The 23709-nt window shown below is 52.0% G+C and overlaps 6 protein-coding genes across 6 annotated transcripts; 2 read left to right on the top strand and 4 right to left on the bottom strand.

Annotated features, from left to right (window-relative positions):
• Positions 1-414: 414 nt before the first annotated feature.
• Positions 415-7439, bottom strand: BKA58DRAFT_41846 (calcium-channel protein CCH1). Its single transcript, XM_046172672.1, has 7 exons — positions 4655-7439; positions 4303-4603; positions 4126-4252; positions 3139-4075; positions 2420-3092; positions 1605-2371; positions 415-1558 (listed from the first exon to the last, which is right to left on the bottom strand). The coding sequence occupies exons 1-7, from the start codon at positions 7331-7333 to the stop codon at positions 626-628; spliced, it is 6417 nt and encodes a 2138-aa protein (XP_046021336.1). The 5' UTR covers positions 7334-7439; the 3' UTR covers positions 415-625.
• Positions 7440-8108: 669 nt separating this feature from the next.
• Positions 8109-11621, top strand: BKA58DRAFT_472706 (uncharacterized protein). The gene is made up of 5 exons (XM_046175291.1): positions 8109-8641; positions 8719-8816; positions 8867-9080; positions 9128-9985; positions 10032-11621. The coding sequence occupies exons 1-5, from the start codon at positions 8477-8479 to the stop codon at positions 11157-11159; spliced, it is 2463 nt and encodes an 820-aa protein (XP_046021337.1). The 5' UTR covers positions 8109-8476; the 3' UTR covers positions 11160-11621.
• Positions 11622-11720: 99 nt separating this feature from the next.
• Positions 11721-13505, bottom strand: BKA58DRAFT_423978 (uncharacterized protein; the record flags this gene model as incomplete). Its single annotated transcript, XM_046172882.1, has 6 exons — positions 13328-13505; positions 13127-13157; positions 12972-12977; positions 12816-12878; positions 12285-12639; positions 11721-12123 (listed from the first exon to the last, which is right to left on the bottom strand). Exons 1-6 carry the CDS (start codon positions 13367-13369, stop codon positions 11721-11723), a joined length of 900 nt encoding a protein of 299 aa, XP_046021338.1. The 5' UTR covers positions 13370-13505.
• Positions 13506-13771: 266 nt separating this feature from the next.
• BKA58DRAFT_41893 (uncharacterized protein) lies at positions 13772-16177 on the top strand. Its single transcript, XM_046172692.1, has 3 exons — positions 13772-14096; positions 14170-14832; positions 14890-16177. Exons 1-3 carry the CDS (start codon positions 13841-13843, stop codon positions 15801-15803), a joined length of 1833 nt encoding a protein of 610 aa, XP_046021339.1. The 5' UTR covers positions 13772-13840; the 3' UTR covers positions 15804-16177.
• Positions 15889-19677, bottom strand: BKA58DRAFT_472709 (uncharacterized protein). The gene is made up of 3 exons (XM_046175292.1): positions 19253-19677; positions 16239-19201; positions 15889-16177 (listed from the first exon to the last, which is right to left on the bottom strand). Exons 1-3 carry the CDS (start codon positions 19323-19325, stop codon positions 16079-16081), a joined length of 3135 nt encoding a protein of 1044 aa, XP_046021340.1. The 5' UTR covers positions 19326-19677; the 3' UTR covers positions 15889-16078.
• Positions 19678-19920: 243 nt separating this feature from the next.
• Positions 19921-23280, bottom strand: BKA58DRAFT_41902 (binuclear zinc transcription factor). Its single transcript, XM_046172696.1, has 6 exons — positions 22655-23280; positions 22306-22603; positions 21734-22253; positions 21193-21684; positions 20822-21144; positions 19921-20751 (listed from the first exon to the last, which is right to left on the bottom strand). The coding sequence occupies exons 1-6, from the start codon at positions 22938-22940 to the stop codon at positions 20052-20054; spliced, it is 2619 nt and encodes an 872-aa protein (XP_046021341.1). The 5' UTR covers positions 22941-23280; the 3' UTR covers positions 19921-20051.
• Between the last annotated feature and the right edge of the window lie 429 nt (positions 23281-23709).

Genomic DNA, 23709 nt, shown 5'->3' on the forward strand with positions numbered 1-23709 from the left:
CTGAAATTCAACTGTAAGCAAGGGACAGGTTGTTATGCCTTCCAATGCCGAGTGACGGAAGGTACAATTAGCGTCTGTCACCTACACATGTTCATGCTGTCGGGTTGTTCTTTGAAGCATGGTACGGTTGGGCTGGAACCATTGTATATGTGTTCACGATGCACGTTGAGTAGCGTACCAGACATCTCGTGCGCTATCCCATGAACTAGAACGACCGACTCTCATATCCCTCGTCTAGAAGTCAACGGAGCAACGATGATTCGCACTGTTGGAAAGATATGAGGCTTCGTGATAGTAATATCTAAGGTGATTTGACCAATCGCTCAACGCCGACGCTATGCAATGCCAATAGTTAACTCCACCGCCATTACACCATTACAGGCCGTATCCCTATTCCCAACCGAACCATCAATTCCACATTATGGTTGCGTGTTGGGTTGATGCCAGCCGCACACGTACCCAATCATTCCAGACGTTCATGCAACAGACTCCGTATCGTACGCCATCCTGAACCATCCCGTTTTGGCTCGACGTGTTGCCGATACCATACCATGCCAGCTTGATCGACGTGAGTGACACCCGCTCGTGATTGTCCCTGGTGTTCGCATACAAATCTTCTCGGACGCTAATCGCGCCGTCTCTGAGTGAAACTCCTTCTAATCGATTCGCCCCATGCAGAATTGTCAAGCACTTCCAAAACATCTGCCGCACTGACTGCGCTATTTGCTCGACTGCGACTGTTCGCTTGCCCAGGATCAACCTCGAGAGGACTGGGTGGCCGACTAAGCGCCGAGGCAAACTGCCATTCTTGCTCGCTGCCAGACATGGAGAAGGGTGATGGCTGCGGGCTTCCCCGTGTAGGTGAGCCTGTTGGTGTTTGTTGTATGGAGTTGGTTCTGCTCCTTGTCCGGTCGTAAGGGAAGGCCGGTGGCGAAGTAGACGCACCAGCGGAGTTTCGAGGGGAAGGTGCGTAGAGATCCTGAGGCGAGAACAGAGGACTGGGAGGCCCGGAAGATTGCTGTCGCTGGGCATTTGTGATGTCTTCGTCGTCGATGAAAATCTCCGGAACAGTGAACTGAGGGACTGTTGCCATACGTCCCTGCTTCTTCAGGTCCATGGCACGACGGAAGCGCCGTGCCCAGTACAGTGTGTCGAAAAAGCCTTTGACCACGTTACGGCGGACAGCTTCTTCGATTCTTTGTAGGCGTGCTCTGCGCCTCAAGAACTCTTCCAGTCTCAAGCTCTTGTTGTCGTTGATGACTTTGTGGTGAGCCAGGATCATGAGCAGCGATGAAAACCCGATGCCTCTGTCTGGGTCGCTCGACACAAGTACTTCCTCATAGAAAAGATTCATGCGTCTTCGTCTGCGACGTATGTCCGCGACTGGCAGCTGGGCGAGACACCGGTTCAGTTTGTCCAGATCGATCTCCTTGGTCGGTTCACGGCCTGACACAGGGAGATTGGACTCCCTTCCGGGTGTTATCCCACACTCTTCGATCAATCGACCGACACTGAAGTCACAGTCATAGATACGCATCTCAAAGATACCGGACAGTTCCTGGTATAGTTAGTTTCGTGCTTGTATACCGTAATGATGAACTTACACCCAAAAGCCTGGGGAACACTTCTCTCGAGATGTAGCCGGTTCCATTCGGATCGTACTCAGCCCAGGCTTGTTTGAAGCGACGAATTTCCTCTCGGCTGATGACTGACAACCCGCTGCTTCGTTGATACACATAACTGAAACTCTCGTAAATCAACGAGACGAACAAGTTGACAAAGATGTACATGCTCAAGATGTTCCAAGTGATGAACAGAGCTCGCGCCCACTCGGGACTACCGCAGTCGCTGTCGAAGTATCTGTCGCCCACTGTGCAGTAAGGTTTGTCGACATTTGCATAGTCCTCCATGAACTCGTTCCAGCCCTCACCACCACTCATCACAAAGAGAAAGACGAGTGCTTTGGGCACAGTCCGGAAGTTGATGTTTCCAGTCTCGCTAGCTCCAAATCTGGTAAGACCAAAGGTTTGCGTGAGGGCGATGGCATATACCAGGAACAGGACGAACCATGTGGCGAGAAGGTTTGCGATGGATGCGAGACTTGCTGCGGCAGTTTTGAATAGCTGGTCGAGTTGATTGTTCCGAGGGATGAGCATGAGAGCGATGGAGACAAGGAAGAGCTTGTGCAGCTGGACGAACGACCTAACGTCATGCTTCGCTAACACAAGAATCGATGTCACGAAAGTTCCCGCAACAGAGAAGATCGAGTAAATGTCCCATGCGCTTCTCCGGAAACGGTGCCACGAGCGACCAATGATTCGAATGACGATATTCGCAATGAAGACGATGGTAAGCGCAAGGAAGATGTAGTCTAGTCATATTAGTATTATGACTTGGATTCCTTGGAATGAAAACTTACCCCTAGCTACCTCCCATGGACCATAACCTGGATACCACTCCAGACACAGCAGTAGGAGGTGCAGTATCAGGACGCCGGTAATAAATCTCTGCCATGGTCCGGTCTTGGTGACCGCTCTACGGTAACACCACTCTTCCCAGCTCTCCCGTACCTTGGTGGACGAAGGTCGCTTGGATGGAGCGACTTGACGAAGGAGCTTCCGTAGTTCAAGCCAAGAGCGTTGATCTGTCGTCAAGAACGCGACACCAGTCTGTTCCGTGTAGTTGCGCATAAAGACGGAAACAAACAGCGTCAACACGAAGACAGCTCCGAGCAAGTTGAAGACGATGAAGTAGACAGAGTTGCCCTGCGATGCTCTGTCTGCTGGCTGCGTGTAAACCCCGGTGATACTCATTGCAGTCCACATGTTGTCTGTCCAGCCCTCTTGAGAGACAATCTGGAACAAGATGAAGAGGGCATCTCCAAAGTTATCAAAGTCGTAATAGGGATTGGCAGCTTGACGGGGGGCTAAGACTTCCCAGTCGAAAGGCTTGCTGTTATATTCTCCGACACAGTCTCGGAGACTGGCGCCTCCAGGGAAGTCACCATCGTTGCAGGACTGTAGTTGACCGACGAAGAGATTCAGACCGTAGATGGCAAATGGAATCAACAGACTTAATGACACGAAAGCAGCCTGGTCACAATTAGCTCTGAAGAAGTAAAGGTTGGAAGACGCTTACCGAGAACAGTTTCCACCACCCGCGAACAATGAGCGCATGGAAATGATTTCGTGCACTATCGCTGATGTTGAGCAAACGCAGAGCCCTCAATGCTTTGAATGCGCCCACAGTTCTAGTGACTTGGCCTTCGTTCAGGAACGATGTACCAACATTGACCCAAAGAGTGATCAACACGATACCGTCTATGAAACCCCAAGAGCCGCGGAAGTAGGCGTTGGGCGTCCAAAAGAAGCCATCAGCAATTACTTTGATAAGCGCCTCGATGCTGAAGAGCACCGCAAAGCCCATGTCTACCCACACGAACCAGTTCTTGACGCTGAACTCGTGGGTCATGAAGTACTCGCGTTGGTACAGTGGCGTCGTGATACAGGCCAACAGTACCATGGCGATAATTGCAGCGTAGATGAATGCCGAGAATGCATACCAGACAGGTACAGATGGAGCAACTCCTTCTATACGATCACCACCGCGACCGGGGCCCACGACACGCTGACATAGCTTGCGTATGGGATTGTTGGCTCGGAAGATGAACAGGGAAACGTTGTAGTTGGGATGGTTTCGTAAATACTCGCGTTGAGCCTTCTTACGCCTCTCGGTAGCTGAGACGACCTCCTTTGCCATGCTTCTTGGGTCAAGATCCTCATATGCGCGGCCGAAGTCGAGAGGAGCGTAGAAAGGGTTGGGCTCCCGGTGTATGATTCGACGCTGGAACCGTTGCCAGATTGTGGACATGGTTCCCGATCCCACTATAGTCTTGGCTGGGCGGATGCCTGGTCGCGGGTCTTCTTCTTGTGGGCTTTCGCTACCGTCCGCCTCGTCAAGAAAGTCACGGACGACCGCATCTTTGAGCAGCATTTCTGTGGCGGCGTGTCCATAGTCGAGTGGATCTCTGCGTTGTGCCTGCCCGAGCTTGAAGATGGATGACAGAGATAGATTACTAGAATGGGTGAGCTGGTATATCAATCGTAGGAAGAGATTCCAACATACCCAGTGGACGAAGTAAGACCATCTTCCTTTTGCTGCAGAAACGCTTTGACTTGCTGTAAGCGCTTCTCATCCTCGGACACATCGAAGTTCTCCTGAATGACAGCAATAAACATGTTCAGGACAATGACTAGTCTTTGGTTAGTCTATGGCCCGGAGTGGAAGTCGAATTGTACTTACAATTAGCGAAAATGAACCACATGATACAAAAAGACGCTCCAATCCATGCTGTGCCAAAAGGCTTCTGGAATTGGGTAACGGTGTACAGGATACTTGTCCAATCTTCACTGGAAAATATCTGGTACATCCCCAAGAAAGAGTTGTAGATGTCGAAGAACGGTACGCGAATCGTCTCGCCATCGTCTTCTTCCGGAATCTCGCCGCGGAACAGCTGTGAGGCGAAGATGGATGCTAGAAAAGTCAAAAGGAACACAAAGAGAATCAAGTTCAGTAGACCACCCGCGTTTCCGAACACGACTGTCTGGTATGAATGTTAGTTCAGGAGTTCTGAATGGCGGAGAATGGAACCTACAATGAGGTCGCGTGTCATTGGTACAGCCAAGACAACGCGATAGACGCGAAGGATTTGGAATATTGATAACCAGGCGTAGGCTTTTCCATCGTGTGCATGCTTGATGGCTGGTATCTGTATGACGGCTGTGATGATGGCGATCATGAGATCGATGACGTTACGTCTGCTCCTGAAGAAATGCCTCCAGTCGACAATAATTCGTATGAGAATCTCAACGAACAGTATGAAAGTAACGACAATTTCTGCGGCATTGATGAAAAACCGGCGAAAGTCGCTCATGTTGGCGCTTCTCATCATCTGAGCAACAAGGCCAAAGGCTATGACAGCCACCCATACCCATAGGGTCTTGTCGTAGAGTCGTTTGAGACTACCCACACGCTGTTTCTCGTCGTTCTTCTCTGCATCTTCATCTTTGATCTCCACTCCAGTGAAGGCGCTGGTCTTGCTTTCTTCGCGGATGATCTGGAAGGAGGAGGTGATGACAGCGATCAGAAGAGAGATGAGCCACAAACTCAGGATTAACAGCCCTACGATGAAGAAAAGGGCACTGATGAGGTAATCGGTATCGGCTACTGTGTAGAGCAAGTCAGACCACGTATTGGACGACATGATGACGAAAACAAGCTCAAGAGACTGAAGGATGTTGTCGAAACTTTTCGTGCCTGCAAATGGGTTGTCATTCTCAACGCAGACTGAGCCCTTTGGACAAAGAAAACCTTTGCCGTCGTCAGGCCCAGGTGGCATGCCTGGAGCAGGTATGTACGTTTGGGGATGATAGCCTTCAATGTCGGCTAAATGGCCACCGCAGAATTGGGCATCATTCGTGAAGTTTTGCTCTCCTGGCGGACCTAACCACACACAGTTTCTCCGCAGACTTGATTTGAAACTTTGGACACCGACGATGGAGAAGAGAAGCCAGAAGAATCCGATAAGAAAGGCGACATTGACCAGCAAAGGCGCGGCCTTTTTCAAACTTCGGAGAATGACGGAGGTTCCGCTGGTGAGGTTCAGAAGACGGATGATTCGCAAACAACTCAACATGTCGAACACGAGTATGACTCGGCTATTATCAATGTTCCACAGGCCTAGGACAAAAGCAATCCAGTACGAGACGACCGCAACAAAGTCGGTTCGATTGAACGAGTGTCTGAGATACGCCCGATGGGCTAGACGAGTACGTACTTGCTGACGTGCATCGCCTACCCCAATGTCGGTGTGCATCTGTGCAGTGGTGAAGGACCGGAGCACTGAAGGCTGGTGGGGATCTGGAGCAAAATCGGTGTTGGTGCCCGTTTTTCGCTGTGAAGGCTGTCGGTGCAGACCTCCGAATAGTTGGTTTGCTTTGCTTATGACAGCCTCGCGTAAGCCGACCTGGCGGTTGATGGTGCTGTACTCGACGGGATTGATAATGAAACCAGAGACGATTATGCGGACGATGACCTCGAATGTGTATATGATGAAAAGACACATGAGAGCCCAGTCGATGCCATTGAAGGTCGAGATTTCTTTGCTGTGCCCAGTGTTATATACCGCCTTGGTACGCGCATCCACTGCTAGTAAAATCGTTTGGATGACGATGAGAACGAGCAGCAGTGGCTCCGTGACGGGATGCACAAGCAGGTCGCAAAGCTGGATTCTCAATTTGCTGTCGGCGGGAAAAATGCCAAGACTCTTCCCACGCAAGGGATTAGTAGGCTGGTTCCATGATGCACTTGGCGTCCTTGAGTATACGACCGGTGACGGTGGCTTCTCAATTGGCGTGGAGGGAACAGGCGAGGTAGGACCGTCATTAGAGTACTCGGGCAGTGGTGGAATTGACAGAGGAGGTGCGAGGCGTCCTTGGTGTATGGTGGATTTCCGTTGGATGGTTCGCTCAGCGACCTGAGAATCGTTGCTGACATTGACCACACGCTGGGACATGTTCCGCATAATAGTCCCAGCCCTGTGCAGAGGTGACTCGAAATTGCCAGGCGATAACGAGCGCTTCCTTCCTCTTGAGTCGCGCACGTTGCCAGCCTCGACCTGCCCAATGTCGCCGCCATGCCGGGCTATCGGCGAGGCATCACCAGGGCTGAGAAAGTGCACGCTCTGGAAGCTGGAGCGCTCATTGGGAGTGGAAGGAGCTGTAGCCCCGCTTATCGGCTGGAGATTGCGCGCGTCCGTCAAGCGGGCCGTATCGTCGTAGGTGGGGGAGAAGTAGTCGTGGTCTTCCGAGGTGGATCTGTCAACGTATGGTTCGTGCCCATAGGGTGTGTAGGTCATCGACGATGCCGGTGTAGGTATTGGCGGCGATGTGTCGCCCTGGAATTCCATGCCCATGCCGAATCCAATGGCCGCCTGGAATGCGCCCGCGTCCAAGGGCGAGCCAGGCTCTTCGTCTTCCACCACCCTTCGGATGCCATTATGCGAAGGGGGCAGGTTGGTGTTTATTTGCGGCGGTGCGAATCGCGTAGGGCTGGGCGACACCTCTACAATGGGCGAGTACTGAGAGTCGCGGAAATGTCCCCCTGTTGCTATCGCGCCTGTCTGTCTGAGCAGATTGCGCCCGCGATCGCTAAGAGTCCGCCGGTGTTCTTGCGACGCATCTTCTTCGAAGCTGTCGGGTGGGCGATTGAGGTCTTGCAGAGGTATTGATTGGTGGGGGTGACTTCGGCCGTGGTTGGGATCCGGGTAGGACATCGGGACGTCCTGTCTGATATGCGGCGTTCAACCCAGCATCTGAACCAACTAGCTCTCCCAGAATGCTATTGCGCGATCATGCAGGCGTCAAAACGAACGTAAGCGAGTGTCGTAGCGTAGAGAGAGTGTAACAGCGATGGCGAGAGCGGTAGGTGGCGCGTAGCAGTCCAAAGGGCGCGTGTAGTGTGTTTGGTGGGAAAGTGTTGGTTGAAATGCGGGATGGATGCGGATTCCCAAGCACAGACAAGGGTACAGTGAGCGACAAGGATGCGCGGCTTAGGCTAGGGCTGAGGGTTAATTTTAGTTTAACGTCCAGGGTACTTGTCGCGTTTGGCATGTGTCATCGCTATCTTGTAGAAGGATGCGGTTCTGAAGAACATGATCTTGCTATGCGACTATGTATATGGCTTTTACTCTCCAAGTCAAAGTGAGCCACCATGCAGCATAAGGGACTAACACAAGCAGAGAATCCGAAACTGCTGACGGCTTACTATGCAACGTCCTGGCCCCTGGCGTGGAATCCTCCGGCAATGAGCCACACTCGGTGGAGCTGTGGCTTGTGCACTTGCGTGAGCCACGCGGCCTTACATCGTCACTCTTGTCATCATGGCCGTGACGATGATAATTTCGGTGGCTTGGTAGAGTCCCAACCGACGGCCGGTCAAATTGTCCATCTTGTCACGAAAGACCGATACTCTTGGAATGCCCATGTCCTGTAAGACGCGTGCATTAAGGTTTATACGGACTGGTCTTAGTAAGCAGCCTACATTCATGCCATACATTCGAGATGCCATTGCCATGGCTCTGCCTGTGTGATACAAGCAAAACCGCTGTCTGCATTCTTCGTCATCGTCACGAGTATTGTATGTCTGCCAGATTGCATGTGCAAGGCTGGCCCGATGGCGCTTTACCGCTTCGGGCCTCCCCCGGACTCGCCGACAATCGACGCGCGACATTCATCACTCACATCACCGAAAAGGGACATCGGCACTCACATCATCGCCCTGCCCACGAGCCCGCCGACACAACGACAGCATTACGCATCGCCATCTCACAACGCGCATCTGATAATCACCATTTCTGGCCTCTAACCCGTATTCACACGTAACTCACACGCGTCGCCGCACGCGAGGCACCGCAGCCATGCCGTCTCGAAAACGCGCCGCCGACGAAATGGAGGCCGAGGCGCCTGTTGAAGAGCCCAGCACACTGCAGAAACTGCGCAATATGTGGCAGTTTGCAAATCTGGCCCAGTACATCAGTCTCTTCGGTGACGCAGTCAAAATCGACAGGGACTTTGACATCGAGGTACATGCCCTTTGCGCCTGGCATCCCAGCCCGGCGCGCATATATCTTATAGGGACCACGAGCTGACAAACGTACAGGAATTGGAATCCGAATGCCTCCAACCACAGCCATCCGACAAACTTGCACAAATTGGCCTAGCGCTGCTGAAGCACGTATCGTCACACAAGGGCTTGACGTAAGACCTGGCCATTGCGCATAGTTTCGATAGTACTGACACGATGACAGACCCGAAATCTTCGATGAGTACACCCGCCGGCAGTATGTTGCGAAAGCGCCCGCTCGAAACCCCTTTGGCGAGGAAGAGGAGCCCAACAAGTTCCACGACTTCGACGTCTTCACCAAAATACGCGTCTTGCAACAACTTTCCGTATGGACGCTCAACAATCCGAACACAATAAGAGAGAAGATTGGAGCGACGGACAACGAGCAGACACTATGGGTAAGCATCACCTGGATTGGTGCAGGGCAATGACTAACATGCCACAGCGTATGGAGCCCACAGGCTGGGACTCGCAAGAACGATCGCTCTTTGTTCTCGACGACAATCGCATGTACCGTATGACCGATCCACCGCCACCTCCCGAACCTACGAAAGCCAAGTCCAAAACCAAAGCAAAGCCCAAGAAATCAAGAGGTTCAAGGGCCAGCAAGCGACAAAAGGCTTCCACTCCCGAACCCGAAGAAGCCGAAGAGGAGGAGCAGGCGAACGACGAGCAACAGCCTCAGGAGATTGACGACGGTCTCGGCGGCAAGAAGTGGGAGTGCATTTGCGTCACCTTGGAAGACTACCAGGAGTATATGAGCAGCATCCGGAAGAGTCGCGATCCGAACGAGAAGGTTCTATACAAGCGACTTCAGGAAGATGTCATGCCCGTCATGGAGGGGTTGGCAGAGGAGCAAGCAAAGAAGCAGGCCCGCAAGATGAAGGAGTTGGAGAACATGCAGAAGCTTGCTACAGCGAAGCGCTCGTCCCGAATTTCGTCACGACTTGAGAAACAAAAGGAGGTTGAGGAAGCCGAGGCTGCGGAACGTAAGAGGCAGGAAGAACTTGCAATGGCCAAGGCGGAGCAAGAGAAGCAAAAGAAGATGGAGGAAGCACAAGATTCTCGCAGGATGACTCGTGAGCAACGGCTGAAGGAGCGTGAGACGGCAAAGATTCTGAAAGAAGAGGAGCTGCGTAAACTGCACGAGAATGAACAGAAGCTGGCCTCAAACAACGCCAGGCTATCAGAGCGACACCTGAAGGCCATGATGAAGAAGCACGAAAGTGATCTCAAGAGGCTCAATGAGGAGGAAGATTGGTTCTTTGACTGCGAGAAGTGCGGCACTTACGGCTCCAACCTGGTGAGTTTCAATGCATAATGACTATGCATTCCGCTGACTCTGGTAGAACGACAACACCCCGCAAATATCTTGTGAGAAGTGCAATGTCTGGCAACACATGAAGTGCCATGACATCACAGAAGAACAGGCCGATGATTCGAAGTTTACGTTCGTCTGCACTGCCTGCAAGCGTAAAGAGGGAGAGGCAGACGAGCCGAAGCTCCCTTCTCTCAAGCTACGATTGACATCACAGTCACCACGAAACCAAACAGAAGCAAATGGCAACGGCCTCTCTATGTCGACGAATCTGTTTGACGCAGTACAACTACCACGACCACAAGCCTTCCAGCCCTCGATGCATCCCGCACAGCCATGGGTCGACGGCCCAAATCTATCTCCCCGTGGTCAAGCTCTAGGTCCACCTGGCATACAAAGATCGGAAGCTGCCTACGGATCACCCACCAAAGGCGCGAACGGTAGCATGTCATCGCCCATACGATCTCACTTCTCATCTCCTGGGCACAGAACTGGCAACGGTCCAACATCGTCACCTCCACCGTACAACCTCGAACGGATACCGAGCAGCCCAACAAAAAGCTTCCACATACCACAACCACAGCAGAACGGTAGCTCTTTCGGCGGTCCCAATCCCTTCAACTCCAACCCATTCGGCCCACCGCAACCCGCAGCACCGCATGTACGGAGCTTTAGTCGCCCAGCATCAGCAGCAGGCCCGGGCGGGTCACCAGTAAAGCACTCACCAGCGGCGTCCCCCCGCCCAACCAACGGACTACCACCAAGTTTCAACTTCAACAGTCCTCACTCCTCCTTCCCACCCAGCTCCGCCAACCGCCCCTCCTTCTCCCCAACCAAACATAGCTCGCCAGCGCCCCTCCCAGCAAACATGTCATCGCCGGCCCCTGCACCAATGCGCATAGCTCCATCACCGTCGTCCCAAATGCCCGCGCAGATGCTCCCAGACCCCATTCCCGCGCCCTCAAAACACGACGCTATGCGCCCTGTATCGAGCCACCAAATGTCCGAGACGCCTGTCTTCCCGCCGGTCAAGAGCCTAGAACCTCTCTCCAGCCCAACAATTCTTGATCCACCGGTTAAGAAGTCGAGTCCGGCGCCGAATAGGATTCTTGACGTAACAAATGGTTCGAACGGATATGACCATAAAAGCAGTCAGTGAGCCTCTGATGCACCCGATGCAATTTCAGGGTCGAGGTGTGCGCTTTCTCCTATGGGCATTATGGTAGACCCCTTGTTCTAGCAAGGCGCAGTCATCTCCCCTGCCCCAGTTCTCTTTATGCTACTATCCTCTTTTCTTTTTCAGCAACCGTTGCGGCGTTTTTGGTAATACGGACAACACGTCAACTAGACATTTCATAACAAGTCTGGCTCAGGTCCATCTCTTGCATGATTAGGATATATGGAGTGGGTGGGGGGTGCATGTTCACGGACGATGTTTTCTCTGGCAAGAAAGCATTGGTGTGGGTCATGAAAAGACGGTTGCATGCATGGAGTATTTTCATTTGGTTTTGAGCGTGGTTTCTTGCGGCTTATAGCTTGGTTTGGCTCGGGTTTGAGAAGGCCTCTTTTGTATTATTAGATATGCCATTGCGAGTGGAAAATTGAGTATATTGGAACGTGAGACTGTTCATTTCATGTGCCCTAGGACAGTATACTAAGGGGTAACTTACGGAGTCCCCCTCACGTCGCGAGTAAGAGATTTGTCCTGTCCTCTCGCTGGCTATTCTTGTAAACAACACGACGTATTCCTTATATCGGTTGGGTCGTAATAAGGCGTCTTCATGGGAAACCAATTGCCGTCGTCGTCGTCGTCGTCGTCGTCGTCGTCGTCGTCGTCTTCATCGCTACTCTCCCCATCTTCCTCGTCGCCATATAACTCATCCCTCTTCTGGTTCATCTGGTTACTAATGATCACCTGCTCGGCTAGTGCTTCAAGGAGCATACATCTATCCCCTACTCCACTACCAACGTCTTCTCCTGCACAACCCAGCAGACTCTCATATTCACATCCAAGCTCATCGACAACTGCACGCATCTGTTCTCTATTGACGTATTCCCCCACAGCACCCCAAGCAGAGCCAGGTTTCTCTTCCCCTACCATAGGAAGACCTTTCCAAGCCTGCCTTAGAATCTGCACACAGTAATGAAAAAAACAAATAACATTCCGTCGGTCTACCCTCGCGACTAGAAACAGGAAATCCTACTTTTGATCCGTCAACATCACGCAGTGAAACCGGTTCTCGGGAGGCGTTGGTAATAGAAGTGACATCTTGCATCAGCTCACCCCACTGTGCAGTCTCCTGGATCTGCGTGAAGATCTTGAGTTTGTATTCTCTTGGATTCTTTCCACAGTGCGATTTCAGAGGGGGAGGTAGGGAACGAGATGTCAGGGACGATGACCATGATGCTACTGTCGAAATGTGCTCCCATGTAGTCTGGTAGGAGGAGGCCGTTGGACGAGGAGAAGAGGGAGGTGGACTCCTCATCGGCGCTGGGACCGAACAGTGCGTTGGCTAGGCTTCTGAGACCCCGTGGTATTTTGAACTTTTTGATGTTGACGAAGACGTTGACGAAGACGTTGACGAAGACGTTGACGAAGACGTTGACGAAGACATGACTGCTTGCGTGCGTACGTGTGGCTTCAGATTAAAAGAGGATAAAGTAGTCTAGGAGACGGGCTACGAAGGGTGCGCGGTTATGTTTTAGTAGGGGTGTATGGCTCTTTCGTAACGTGGTGGTTGGCACCGAAGAGAACATGAACCTAACCGTGGAACAGGTCAACGTTTTTGACACTCATCCAGTCTCAGTAACATACGTAGTAGTATCCTGTCACTCTTATAATAATCAAAATTTGAGAATTGATGTTGTCTTCTCCTGGCTGCGTGAGGTCATGTATGCTCACTATGGAGCGGCAAGAGCCTAGCGCTGGTTGGCAAGCCTTCTGAGCCTCTTTGTCTTTCTTTGTACATACAACAACCTGCACAATTCTTCATATACAGCGATCAATTCCCTATTTTCCATGGTCTCGCATCAAATAGCTCATAATTGGACGCGAAAACTTGAAAGGACGGCCGTTGCATGACTGCATCTCCTCCCCGCACCTGCCATCCGGATGTCGCGACGCACCTGGACTTCCCCACCAATCGAGCCACGCTACCTTCGATGAAGGATGTATGCGCTACAAGAGATATTGGGTATCTAGAGTATGCTTGAGAAGCCATGGTATGGTGTAACTGCAATTACCTAGGCATTGTTCAGGTAATGCCCTACCTTCGCAACGCCCATAGGCTGTGGTCGATCTTACCGTATAGACATCCCAACACTTACGGCATCGAAATAGGCGATGCTGAGCTCTTTTCCATTCACCATTTCCTTATCCCGGTGGTGGCTGCTTCCTCAGCACTTGTCATGACCAACACACATACCTCTTGATCCCCGTAAGACGTTCCAAGTCCACATAAGTTCAGGGTAAGACCTTGAATGTATAGTTTATCTTGCAGGAACAGATGCTGGCGGTTGGTTGAGTGATGGTTACTTCGGCAGCCTCTACGACACCGAGGGATTGGACACATACGTGGCACCACTCCAACGCCTAGAAGTCCAGGCGAGCTCTTTTCGTGAAGTTGTACATATGCAAATGCTCATTTGCCAGGTCTGCTTACAGAGTTGTGACTGACTAGGATTAGAACAGGGATGAGGGGTAGTCACAAGGCTGTATGTATAGCATAAGAAGATTTGGTAACGTTGAATTCTCGTTTCTTCGCACTCGCTTATTGATACAGTGAACGTCAAGAAGAACTCATATTTGACGCCTTTTACTCCCTTCAAGACGCACGCACTATGGGCGAGAAGCCGTCACGTGCGAAGCCACGGATGAGGATATTTGTATGCTGCGACGGCACGGCACAGAACGCGATTCGAAACGACGAACCTACTCAGAACACCAATGTTCAACGGTTCAAGCAATGTGTATCCGTCGAAAGATCTCCTGATCAGTTCATATATGAATCAGGCGTAGGTACTCACGCGCCTGAGAACGCAGGCTGGATGAGCTTCTCCAGTATGGGAAACAAAGGCGATCAAGTCACTGGAAGTGGTGAGTGAGCCGTCAGATTGGCTTTCCTTACTACGAAGCCCGCATCTAGGGACAGCGAGTAACATAACTACAGATATCCACACTCTCATTCATAAGCTGTACTACAAGCTATGTGAAAAATACCATAGCAATCCAGATGCAGAGATTCACTTGATCGGATTCTCAAGAGGCGCATTCGCAGTGCGTTGTCTGGTATGCCTGATTGAGAGAATAGGTTTGCTCAGAGTCAAAGGAGACTACGTAACAAAGAAATACAAAGGTCTTTACAGACTCTGGGCATCCCAGGAAGATAGCGAATTGAACGCGTGGGCCAAGGAAGACAGAAAACGTCATGCAGTTCATCCTGTCAAAATAGCCAGCTGTGGAGTCTGGGATACTGTATCCGCCATTATGGAATCGCCCACCCTTTCGTTTGTGGATGATAAAGTGCCAGAGAACCTGGATTTTGCATTCCAGGCGCTAGCACTACATGAGTCAAGGTCCCTCTACAATCCAATACTCTGGAAACACGTACCGAGAAACAAGACATGTATCCGCCAGTGCTGGTTTGCTGGGGATCACTCTGACATCGGGGGCGGCTGGCCAGATTGTGGACTTGCAAATCTGACGTTAGTCTGGATGTTGGCTCAGTACGTGGAGCATTTCACCGGTATGCCCATCTATCGTGAGCGTTTGTACAGGCGTCTCTGTCCACCCGGTGCAGGATCGCGCTATCTGAGTCATACTCTAAGCCAAGGTATGTGCCATGAACGTGCATGAGCTAAGTAGTAAAGACATTAATGCCTACCTTTAGGTAATGTGAATCACTCTTTGTTCCCGCCGACACTACCCAGTGCCATTCCAGCTCGTCAGCATATTCTGGAACAAGACGCCGGAGTAGATGGGTACGCTCCGTTCCAGGAGTCTCATCAACAAACGATACACTTCACAGTTCGCCTTTTTCTGGCTAAGGGTCGAGAGGAGGTTACGAAACGCACTTGCCTACTCACGGCTGGCTCGACACGTCTTGATGGCGCTGCTCCGTCGTCCATAGCCTGGTTACTAGAGAAGACGAAGAAGAGTGAGGGAGAGAAACAGAGAGATGAGGGAAAGAAGGACAAGAACAACGCAAAGAACGCAAAGAACGGGAAGAATGGGGGGAAAATCAAGAACAATGAGAAGGAGAGGGTGAAGGGCAAAGAGACGAGCAAGGACAGCAAGGATGAACAAGATATGCTAATTATTCTGGAGGATAAAACGACAAAGTGGGAAAACGACATCATCAATACATGGACCGCCAAAGCGCAAAAGCTCGTCGATAAGGATGTCGATAACATTTTCGAGAAGGGCATCAGGGAGTACGACATGACCATCGACAAACTTGTTCGTGGATACAACAGCAATGCTCTTAGCCTCACTGTCCAGGAACTCGTTCATAGAAACACAGACCTTGGAGTCGAGTGGGCGTGCAAAATGGTTGTCGACTGGGCTTGGCATTGCAGCCTGGAATATTTCCTCCATAAGAACAAGAACCAGGGAACTTGCGAAGCCGTAAGAAAATTTCTCTACCACTCACCCGTAGAGAATACCACCAGCCAAGAAGCGTCGGATGACCCGCATGATGACGCCGGGGATACTAGTGACGGAGGCGTATCGGACAAAGCACCCGAAGAACCTGAAGACGTGACTTCGTACGACAGCCAACGTGTCAGCAGCACAATACAATAGGAAAGCTTAGCTTGGGCGGTATTGGTTAGTATACATCACCGAGTGTCACGATTTCTTCATGTAAACCCCAGCCAGCACGACCAATCTCAACATGCTTGTAAACATCGTTCACATATTACAACTCCCCAACTACCTTTATGCTACCCAAGAAACGCCCAAACAGCGCCATTCTCCATACCCAAAACACCAATGTATGCGAACAATATGCAAACACGCTCAACAGTAGATTCTCACACAACCGCAGCAGCACCAAAGAAGCATATGTAGCACGTCGCTTAAGCCTTCAACCTCCTCTCCTCACACCGCACACAAACCGGATCCTGACTCTCTCCGCGGAGGAAATACCTCCCATCTTCAAAAGGACCAGAGCAGCACTATCACACATGTTAGCAAAAACGTCACTTCATACGAAGAAGCAGATTGGGGAAGACATACCACACAAACGAAGCACCCAACATGCCACTCCGCCCCCAACGCCTTAACAACCGTATCGGTAACCGGTTTCCTACAACCCTTACACTTTGTACTATACCGATGGGTATGACAATTAACACACCAAGCATATCCATCCTTCTCTACAAACGGCGTGTTGGAATCAAACGGATCGCCACACTGGGCACAGAAAAAGTGACCCGCATGCCACTCGGCACCACAAGCAACAATAACCTCGCCTTCAATAGGCGTCTTGCAGCTCTTGCAGCGGGGAGAAAACAGCTCGTGGAAATCGAGGTGGCAGTAGAAGCGGGGAGTTTCGTCTGTGCCGTCGTCGTGCTCGAGGCGCGCCATGGAGTCTGCGGTGGGATGCGAGGGGAGGTACGGGATATCGGCGCCAGAGAGGCGGGCGCGGATGCGCGAGACGCGTTCGGCGTGTTTGTTGGAGGGTTCTGGGTAGAAGGCTACGCATTCGAGGTGCTCGCCGCATTGATAGCAGGCGAAGCATTCCGGGTGGAAGCGCGCGCCGGAGGCGGAGACGATGCGGCCGGCGATGGGGAGGGCACATTGGGTGCAGAGGGCGCCGGTGCGGACGGTGGTTGGGGTCCAGTGGGTGCGTGGTGTGGCTGTGCCGTTGTAGCTGTGGGATTTGTTCTGGGCGTTTGGTACTGGCAGTGGTCGTGTTGACGCGGCTGGGCCGAAGCCTTTAGGCGTGTTGACGTTGATCGAAGGCACCGAAGGGCTGACGTTGATCGAAGGTACGTTGTTGTTGCGTCCCCGAGTCGGAGCTGGGGTCTCATTGACGGATATGGTCGGAATGTCAGGAGTCACGTTGATGGATGGTGCAGTCGCTCCCCTCCTCAGCGCAGGTGTCTCGCTCACAGAGATGCTGGGTATTGGTGCAGCGTTGCCTCTTGACCCACGGCTCGGCGCTGGTGATTCGCTGACAGATATCGATGGGATTTCCGGTGGTACAGATATTGAAGGTGTTGTAGAGCCTCGTCTTGGCGCTGGAGTCTCGCTGACTGATATGCTCGGAATAGGCGGTGTAGCGCTCGTTGGCGGCACGTAGGGGCCACGGTTGAACAAGTTCTTCTTGGCCGAAATCGATGGGGTCTCAGACACGGAAATAGAAGGGACTGGTGGTGCTGGTGTCGTCCTTGATCGCGCAGGAGTTGAGTCAGACACATTGATACTAGGTAGAGGAGCAGCAGAAGGTCGAGTCGGTATATTGGCTTTCCTCAGCGAGCTGGTGAGTGGTAGAGGTCTTGCTTGAGTTGGGGGGTCCTCGTAGATGTTGATGGTAGGTTTGTTTTTCAGATTGAACCGTCCAGGTGCGGGCACGGAACTAGATGAGCTGTTGGCCTCTGGAACCGTAGGCGGTCTTGGAGTTGTGCTTCGTTCCGGTACGTCAGGTGCGAGGCTGGTTTTAGGCTCGGAAGGAACGTTGATCTCTGGAACTTGCGGTCTTGGAGTAATGTTCCGTTTGGGTACTTCTGGTGCGAGACTGATAGTAGGAATGACAGGTTCAGTTGCAGCATGCTCCAGTGGGGGTGGGCCAGACTTGGTTGTGTTCAAAGGTTTTGGTGCCAGATCGGGTGCAGCAGATATCTCTTCCTTCATCTCAATCACGTTCCAGTTCTTCTCGAAAGAAACGATCGGCCGCCCTGGAGCATCTGAGACAGCGGTAGGAGTAGGTAGCTTCGCACTACGGTCCTTCAGACGAAAGCCTGTAGCAGCACGCAACTCGTCACTCCTTATCTCCTTGCCATCCTTCATCTTCACCTCCGGGACATTCTCCACGTCCGCCTTGACATCTTCTGCTGGCTTCGGTTCTGCCGAGTTCAGGGTATACGCTGCATTTCTCGATTGGGTTGGTGGGTTCTTCTGTATCTCATAACGGTCGAAGCGTTTCGTCGCAATGGCAGGATCCGTGCTGGACCTCACCAGCGGGTTCCCCTTGATCGATTGGAAACGCATAAAGGGATTGCGCCGTATGCCTAAGGGTAGCTTCTCGGTCTTGGGCGGTTCAGCGGCGGGGGTAGGCTTAGGAGCAGGCGGTGCTTCTTCTTCGGGTTCTTCGTATATCTGGTCGTTCGGGTTGGAGAAGAGGCTCCCGCTGATGGTTCGACGGGGTCCGCTGCTTCTTCGTCGTTGTTTGAAGTCTGGAAGGTCTGAGATGGCTTTGGCTAATGCTGGTGACTCGCCGTTCTTACTCTTGATTATATCAAAGCTGCTCTTGGTAGGCGACGCGTTTCCAGCAAGTGATGTATCGGCATCGCCTGTACGGCCGTTGCTTTGCAAGCTGCTACTCCGGCTCCCTGACGCGGCACTCCCCATCGAATGTCGCTTCCGCAGTTTAGAATTGGCCCGTTGCAGATCCTGATCCTTCGGCTCGACGCTCCGACTCCTCTGCGCGCTGTTCTCTCTGGCCAGACCCGGGTATGCATACGGTTTGGTCGGACTGGCCGCTGCCGCATGGGGGTTGCAATGCTTCCAGACCAATTCGACGGCTTCGTCTCGTGCGGCCTCGAATATCTTGCCCTCCTCCTTTGCAAGTTCCAAGTCCTCCATGGCCACGCGAATAGCCCGTGCCTCGTCCTGCTCTGCCTGGCGCTGTTCCCTCTCGCGGTATTGTACGCTGGGTGTGCGCGACCGTGAAGAAGACCGTGAAGTCTCCCGCCCGCGTGGTGGCTGTACCAGTGGCCTTCCAACATTGGCTACGACTTCATCTAGGCTCGCTTTGGAGGTTGTTCGGGTATGCGACTTCGGTTCGTGCGAGGAGGCGGGACGTGCATCCGCGTCGACGACAGGGTCTGTGAAGGTGCGCTGTAGAGAGGAGATGCCAGTCGAGTCGGACATTCGGTTGTTGGATCTATTTGACCATGTGTTGAAGTGTGCAGGAGCAGGTCGAGCTCCGGTGGGACGAGCGGGGCGGTTTGTGCGAAGGTCTTGAAGATAGTTCTCTATGCCAATCATCAGTATAGCAGGTGCGAAGGCGTCGCTATAGTTCTTACTCATTTGGGACGGCGAATAGTAGGCTCCAGGCCCTGGTGACGCAGCACCTTCCCTCTCTTTCGACGTGAACATTGTGAGTATGCGTCGGCCTCGGTGTTTACTGTTCTGTTTGCTGTACAATGATCGGTGCACCAGTCGTGAGTGCCAGCTTTTCTGCCCAGAGAAACAGGGATAGAGAACGATATGTGAAGAAGTGAAGATTAATTGTACGACTCGACGCAGCGAAAAAGCGGTGGTGATGTGGTTGCGATGCTGCACGTAGCTTCTCGATCCGGTTGCCCAGCAACTGCAGGTGTGACGCAGACCGCCCCCATCCCTGCAAGCCGCATTATCCCCGGATCTTCAGGGTCCTTTCATCGAGAGCATGGCCAAGTATCGATTGTAATCGATATGCTATGTTAGTCTTAAAAACAACCAGTTCGCCTCGATAATGACATCTGTCAACGCATTCGTAATTTCGATCCGAGGTGGCTCCGTCGATGTACATGTCTAGCCGCGTGCACGGATCCAGGGGAATGTCACAATGACCCAGGATGATACCTGGGTATGCCAGTTCCAGTGCTGTTTATACATGATAGCATACAACGTTCGTTCTATCCGCCCTCTGTAATGCGTAGGTAGCACTACGTCATCTAGAACTGCCAGCAAGCGTCAAATGCAAAAAGCACGCGAAACCAATGTGTGCGTGACCTAAAAGTCAAGCCCACCCATGTTATCAGCCCTAACACCAAATCCAATCAAAGCGAAAGTGGGTATCCTGCTATTCCAATACATGCATCCCCAAAATGACAAAATCTATCATACTCCAGCCGCATTCGGTTGATTCTCATGTCCAGAACCAACAGAATCCCATCCCATCGTGACACTTTCCAACATCGAATCCCAGGATGCGTCTGCCATTGGCGTTAGTCCTGTCCCCGCGTTCAAAGCTGCGTATTCCCATTCATTGCCCATCACGAAGCCATCAGTATAAGCTTCATTGCCCATGTTGCTGGGTGCATTGAAGCCATTTATAGGAAACGTTCCGCCATTGGCTGCGAGGTCTGGAAATACGGTGCCAGAGCCTGGCCCAGTCATCTTTGGGGATGCCCGGTATGGGATGCTGTGTTCGAGTGGCTGACCTGGTGAGTAAGAAGATTGTGATGTTGATCCACCTCTTGATTGTGAGCTTATTGTTGCGGGGCTGGGCCGGTCGACATCTCTATCACCTCCGGAAAGGTCCATCTCATTATCGGGGAAAGAAAAACCGCCAGCGGGTGTGAAGGCTTGAGCTGCAGAGGTTCCGAAGCCCCCGTTTGAATCAAATTGAGACGTTAAGAAGGCCGCGTTGTGCGCGTTCATGTCGATACTGTTGATATTGTGGAGATGAAATGGCGGAGCAGGGGCGCTGCTCGAGTATTGCGTATTGGAAGTCGATGCCGGCGTGATTGGATTGCCGTTCCCAAACGTATTGACGGGTGGGGCGGGTTGATTCGGCTCGCGTATATTGATTAACGGACTGCAGTTGATTTGCGGATCAGAATGGATCTGGATGACGGTAGGCTATGGGTCAGGAATTAGTAACTTACTTGGGATAACTCTGACTTAGGATTCCAGCTCGATTCCCGACAGTGTCGCTCAGGCCTTGGAGAGCCTCTGGAGTTTGACTCACTTTGCGTGTAGATTGTGTGTATGGCTGATGCCGCATGCCCTGCAGACCTGCACCCTCTAGATCAAGATCTAACTGCACTAAGAACGACTCTGTGAGTGGGTTCTTACGTCGAAGAGCTTCCATCGCTTGCAAGAGAAATTGTAGCGAGGAGGTCATTTGTTGATCCTTCGGCCGCGTCTTGAGGTATTGGACGAACACCCTTGCTGCCACATAAATACAGAAGGATATGAACGGGTTCATCTGCTCAAATCAGTAAACGACAATCGTCGGTCGTGACTAAAGACTTACTGAACCAAGGTCCATGTGACTGATCATACGCATGATGGAAGCAATCTCTGCTGCTGCTGTAACGCATCGAATCTTGCTTTCATTGCTGACATTTGCTGGTAGCCGGTATTTGTCTGCCTTGAAGATGGCTGCTTGGTGAAGACATATTGCCGACGTATGTATGCACATATTCGTGAACACTACGTTGGGTTCGGCTATACCATTTGGTAGACGAATATTATCCGGCAGACTCAGCGATGTCTGCAGAAGTATACGCTCGATGTTTCGATGTCGATTCCAGAAGCCGCCGTTGATATCGTCATCATTGTCATCTGGCATTGGTCGATGCAAGTGAAGCAAATTACGGCCAAACATCGCAGCTGTCAGAACGATACCGCCGAGTGCTTGAAGGTTTTGCACGCCATTTGGATTCAGAATCTGATCCAGCGATCCAGTTTCCATCGGTTTACTCCTCTCAAATGCTTCTTCGCTTGCTGGTAGGTTCGTCATAATCTAAACAGCGTTAGTTTTGCCCATGTATACAAGAGAACTCTGTCCTTACGTCTCTCTCGTCGTAGGTCATCGGCCAACCAGTTCCAATACTTGCGTATCGATCAATGCAAAAGGTTAGCCAGAACGTTCTCCGCCGTTCCTCACGCTCGGTCCAATCCTTGGGTGGAGCTAGGCATTGCTTCACATCTAGTCCAACCCCGTCCAGACGATGCAACTGCATCATCTGAGCCAGTCTTGTGCCTCTCCCGGATGACAGCCAGGCTCTTGGGAAGTACATCTGTCTGAACTCGTACGTAGCCGTCAAAACCCATGTCTGGCAATGTGCAAGGGTGATGGTCGACTCTCCGTGGCCTCGCATCTCATCCATCTGCGCATACTTTCTCGAACGTTGGTAGAAGTGTTCTTGTAACGCCTCGTACTTGTCCGTGATGGAAGCGGCTAGGGTCCACATAATGTATCGCAGACACACCGGCGGGCGCGCTTGAGGAGACAAATTCAGAGCGGCCATGAACCGTGGTCTGTGTATGACGGGCAATGTGAGATGGATCTTGGAGAAGTATATTTGATATCTGGAAAAGCGTCAGCGCAGTCATCATGCCACAGAATGGGTTCTGCTCGTACAAGTCGTCCATGATTTCTTGGGGAGGTAGAGGTTCCTCGAGCCCAAGCCCTATCATCTCCCACGAGGTCTCACGCCCCACGTCGTTCCCCGGTGTACCAAGATTCTGGAATGGGCTTGCGCCAGTAATCCCCGACCGACCGGTCGCTTGGGTATTGCCTGATGTATTGGGACCGTCTCCAGAATTTGGCAGTGCTTGAGTTATGGTGTTCGCGACGTATGCGGAAGCGGCGTCCTGGCGCGGGGCGTCCTTGCTCGCATCGGTCGTGTCTTGGGTCTTGAGGAGGGTCTCGACTTGCTCTATAGCCCATGAGTCAGTACCAACAATCAGCCAAAGTATGCGTAACTTACGCAGCCGTTGTTCGAGCAGCTTCACATAGCCGCGCTTGGGTCCACTTTTCTTGCGTACTTCGTCGTATGCGCAGTCATGGTTCAGGCGTTTACAGGTCGAGCATGTTGGGCGGGTGCCGTCGCATCGCAACTTCCGCTTCCTACACAGAACACACGCAATCCTCTTGATCTTGTTCGATCCGTCCTGTTGCGTTTCTTGACCGTTGGTAGCATTCGGATCTTGCGCTTGCTGGGAGAGGTCGTTGAAGAAAGACTCGTCTGGCGATTCGGATCCGTTGGAAGCCATGTTGGCGAATCTTGGTGGTCTCTGAAAGTCGAGGAGGTATCGTGGATCCACGTCGCATCAGACGAACCGCCCCCGCGTAAGCACGGCTCAAGCGGATTTGGGTCCTCTAGCAAGCCACGATTTCCGTTTGATTGCGAGATCTAAATCGAAGCTACGTCGGCGGTATAACGGTCGCTTGAGTGTCGGTATCGGTGTCGGTGAAGGGACCTCGGAGTCTTGAATGCGCGAGGATAGGCACCAGCGGTTGACCAGCACTAGAAGCGCGTTATGCTTCTAAGGTGGGTGTAAGTGTAGGATGTCAGACGTATATGTGCTATTGGGTGTAGAACAGCCTATGGCTGAGCTACACTCATGTACCTGGTCTCATCTGCAAGGCCGTCCGCGCAATGCGTGTTGCCTTAAGCGTGAGGTGATATGCAGCGTCAAGCTTCTGGACTAATTATGGCGGATCTCCCGAGTTCTGGGATTGACAGCAGGGTCTCCCTACTAGGACTTCGCAGCTACATGCACGAATACTGATACACACAATTTGCTCTTTAGGTCCTGATAGCTGCTCTGTGGTTTCTGGTGTTTCTTTACGTGCCAACTCGTGCATGTAGCTGTCCCGTGTCTGCAGCCCTGATATGCGGCTTCGCCAGAGCGGCAAGGTGGGGCAGTAGTCCAGCCCAAGATGGATCAAAATGCGACCGATCTACGCGCAGCGTCTTGTGTCATCAACCCAAACATTGAAACAGGGTGTCGGTCTGTCAACGGTCAGACCAGTAGTAAT

Source organism: Alternaria rosae, assembly GCF_020736505.1.
Source record: "Alternaria rosae strain MPI-PUGE-AT-0040 chromosome Unknown BKA58scaffold_10, whole genome shotgun sequence".
In the NCBI taxonomy this organism is placed as follows: domain Eukaryota; kingdom Fungi; phylum Ascomycota; class Dothideomycetes; order Pleosporales; family Pleosporaceae; genus Alternaria; species Alternaria rosae.

Excerpts from the sequence above, each read along its gene's own strand:
- BKA58DRAFT_41893 (XM_046172692.1), top strand. The coding sequence starts at position 13,841 with ATGGGCGAGAAGCCGTCACGTGCGAAGCCACGGATGAGGATATTTGTA. Across the intron at positions 14,097-14,169 it reads CGATCAAGTCACTGGAAGTG|ATATCCACACTCTCATTCAT; the intron begins GTGAGTGAGCCG and ends ACATAACTACAG. Across the intron at positions 14,833-14,889 it reads GAGTCATACTCTAAGCCAAG|GTAATGTGAATCACTCTTTG; the intron begins GTATGTGCCATG and ends GCCTACCTTTAG.
- BKA58DRAFT_472706 (XM_046175291.1), top strand. The coding sequence starts at position 8,477 with ATGCCGTCTCGAAAACGCGCCGCCGACGAAATGGAGGCCGAGGCGCCT. Across the intron at positions 8,642-8,718 it reads ACAGGGACTTTGACATCGAG|GAATTGGAATCCGAATGCCT; the intron begins GTACATGCCCTT and ends ACAAACGTACAG. Across the intron at positions 8,817-8,866 it reads TCGTCACACAAGGGCTTGAC|ACCCGAAATCTTCGATGAGT; the intron begins GTAAGACCTGGC and ends ACACGATGACAG.
- BKA58DRAFT_41902 (XM_046172696.1), bottom strand. The coding sequence starts at position 22,940 with ATGGCTTCCAACGGATCCGAATCGCCAGACGAGTCTTTCTTCAACGAC. Across the intron at positions 22,604-22,654 it reads GCTGCTCGAACAACGGCTGC|AGCAAGTCGAGACCCTCCTC; the intron begins GTAAGTTACGCA and ends CATGGGCTATAG. Across the intron at positions 21,145-21,192 it reads GTCACATGGACCTTGGTTCA|ATGAACCCGTTCATATCCTT; the intron begins GTAAGTCTTTAG and ends TGATTTGAGCAG.
- BKA58DRAFT_472709 (XM_046175292.1), bottom strand. The coding sequence starts at position 19,325 with ATGTTCACGTCGAAAGAGAGGGAAGGTGCTGCGTCACCAGGGCCTGGA. Across the intron at positions 19,202-19,252 it reads CTATTCGCCGTCCCAAATGA|AGAACTATCTTCAAGACCTT; the intron begins GTAAGAACTATA and ends TGATTGGCATAG. Across the intron at positions 16,178-16,238 it reads TTGGGTGCTTCGTTTGTGTG|TGCTGCTCTGGTCCTTTTGA; the intron begins GTATGTCTTCCC and ends CATGTGTGATAG.
- BKA58DRAFT_41846 (XM_046172672.1), bottom strand. The coding sequence starts at position 7,333 with ATGTCCTACCCGGATCCCAACCACGGCCGAAGTCACCCCCACCAATCA. Across the intron at positions 4,253-4,302 it reads GTGGTTCATTTTCGCTAATT|TCATTGTCCTGAACATGTTT; the intron begins GTAAGTACAATT and ends ACCAAAGACTAG. Across the intron at positions 3,093-3,138 it reads GGTGGTGGAAACTGTTCTCG|GCTGCTTTCGTGTCATTAAG; the intron begins GTAAGCGTCTTC and ends AATTGTGACCAG.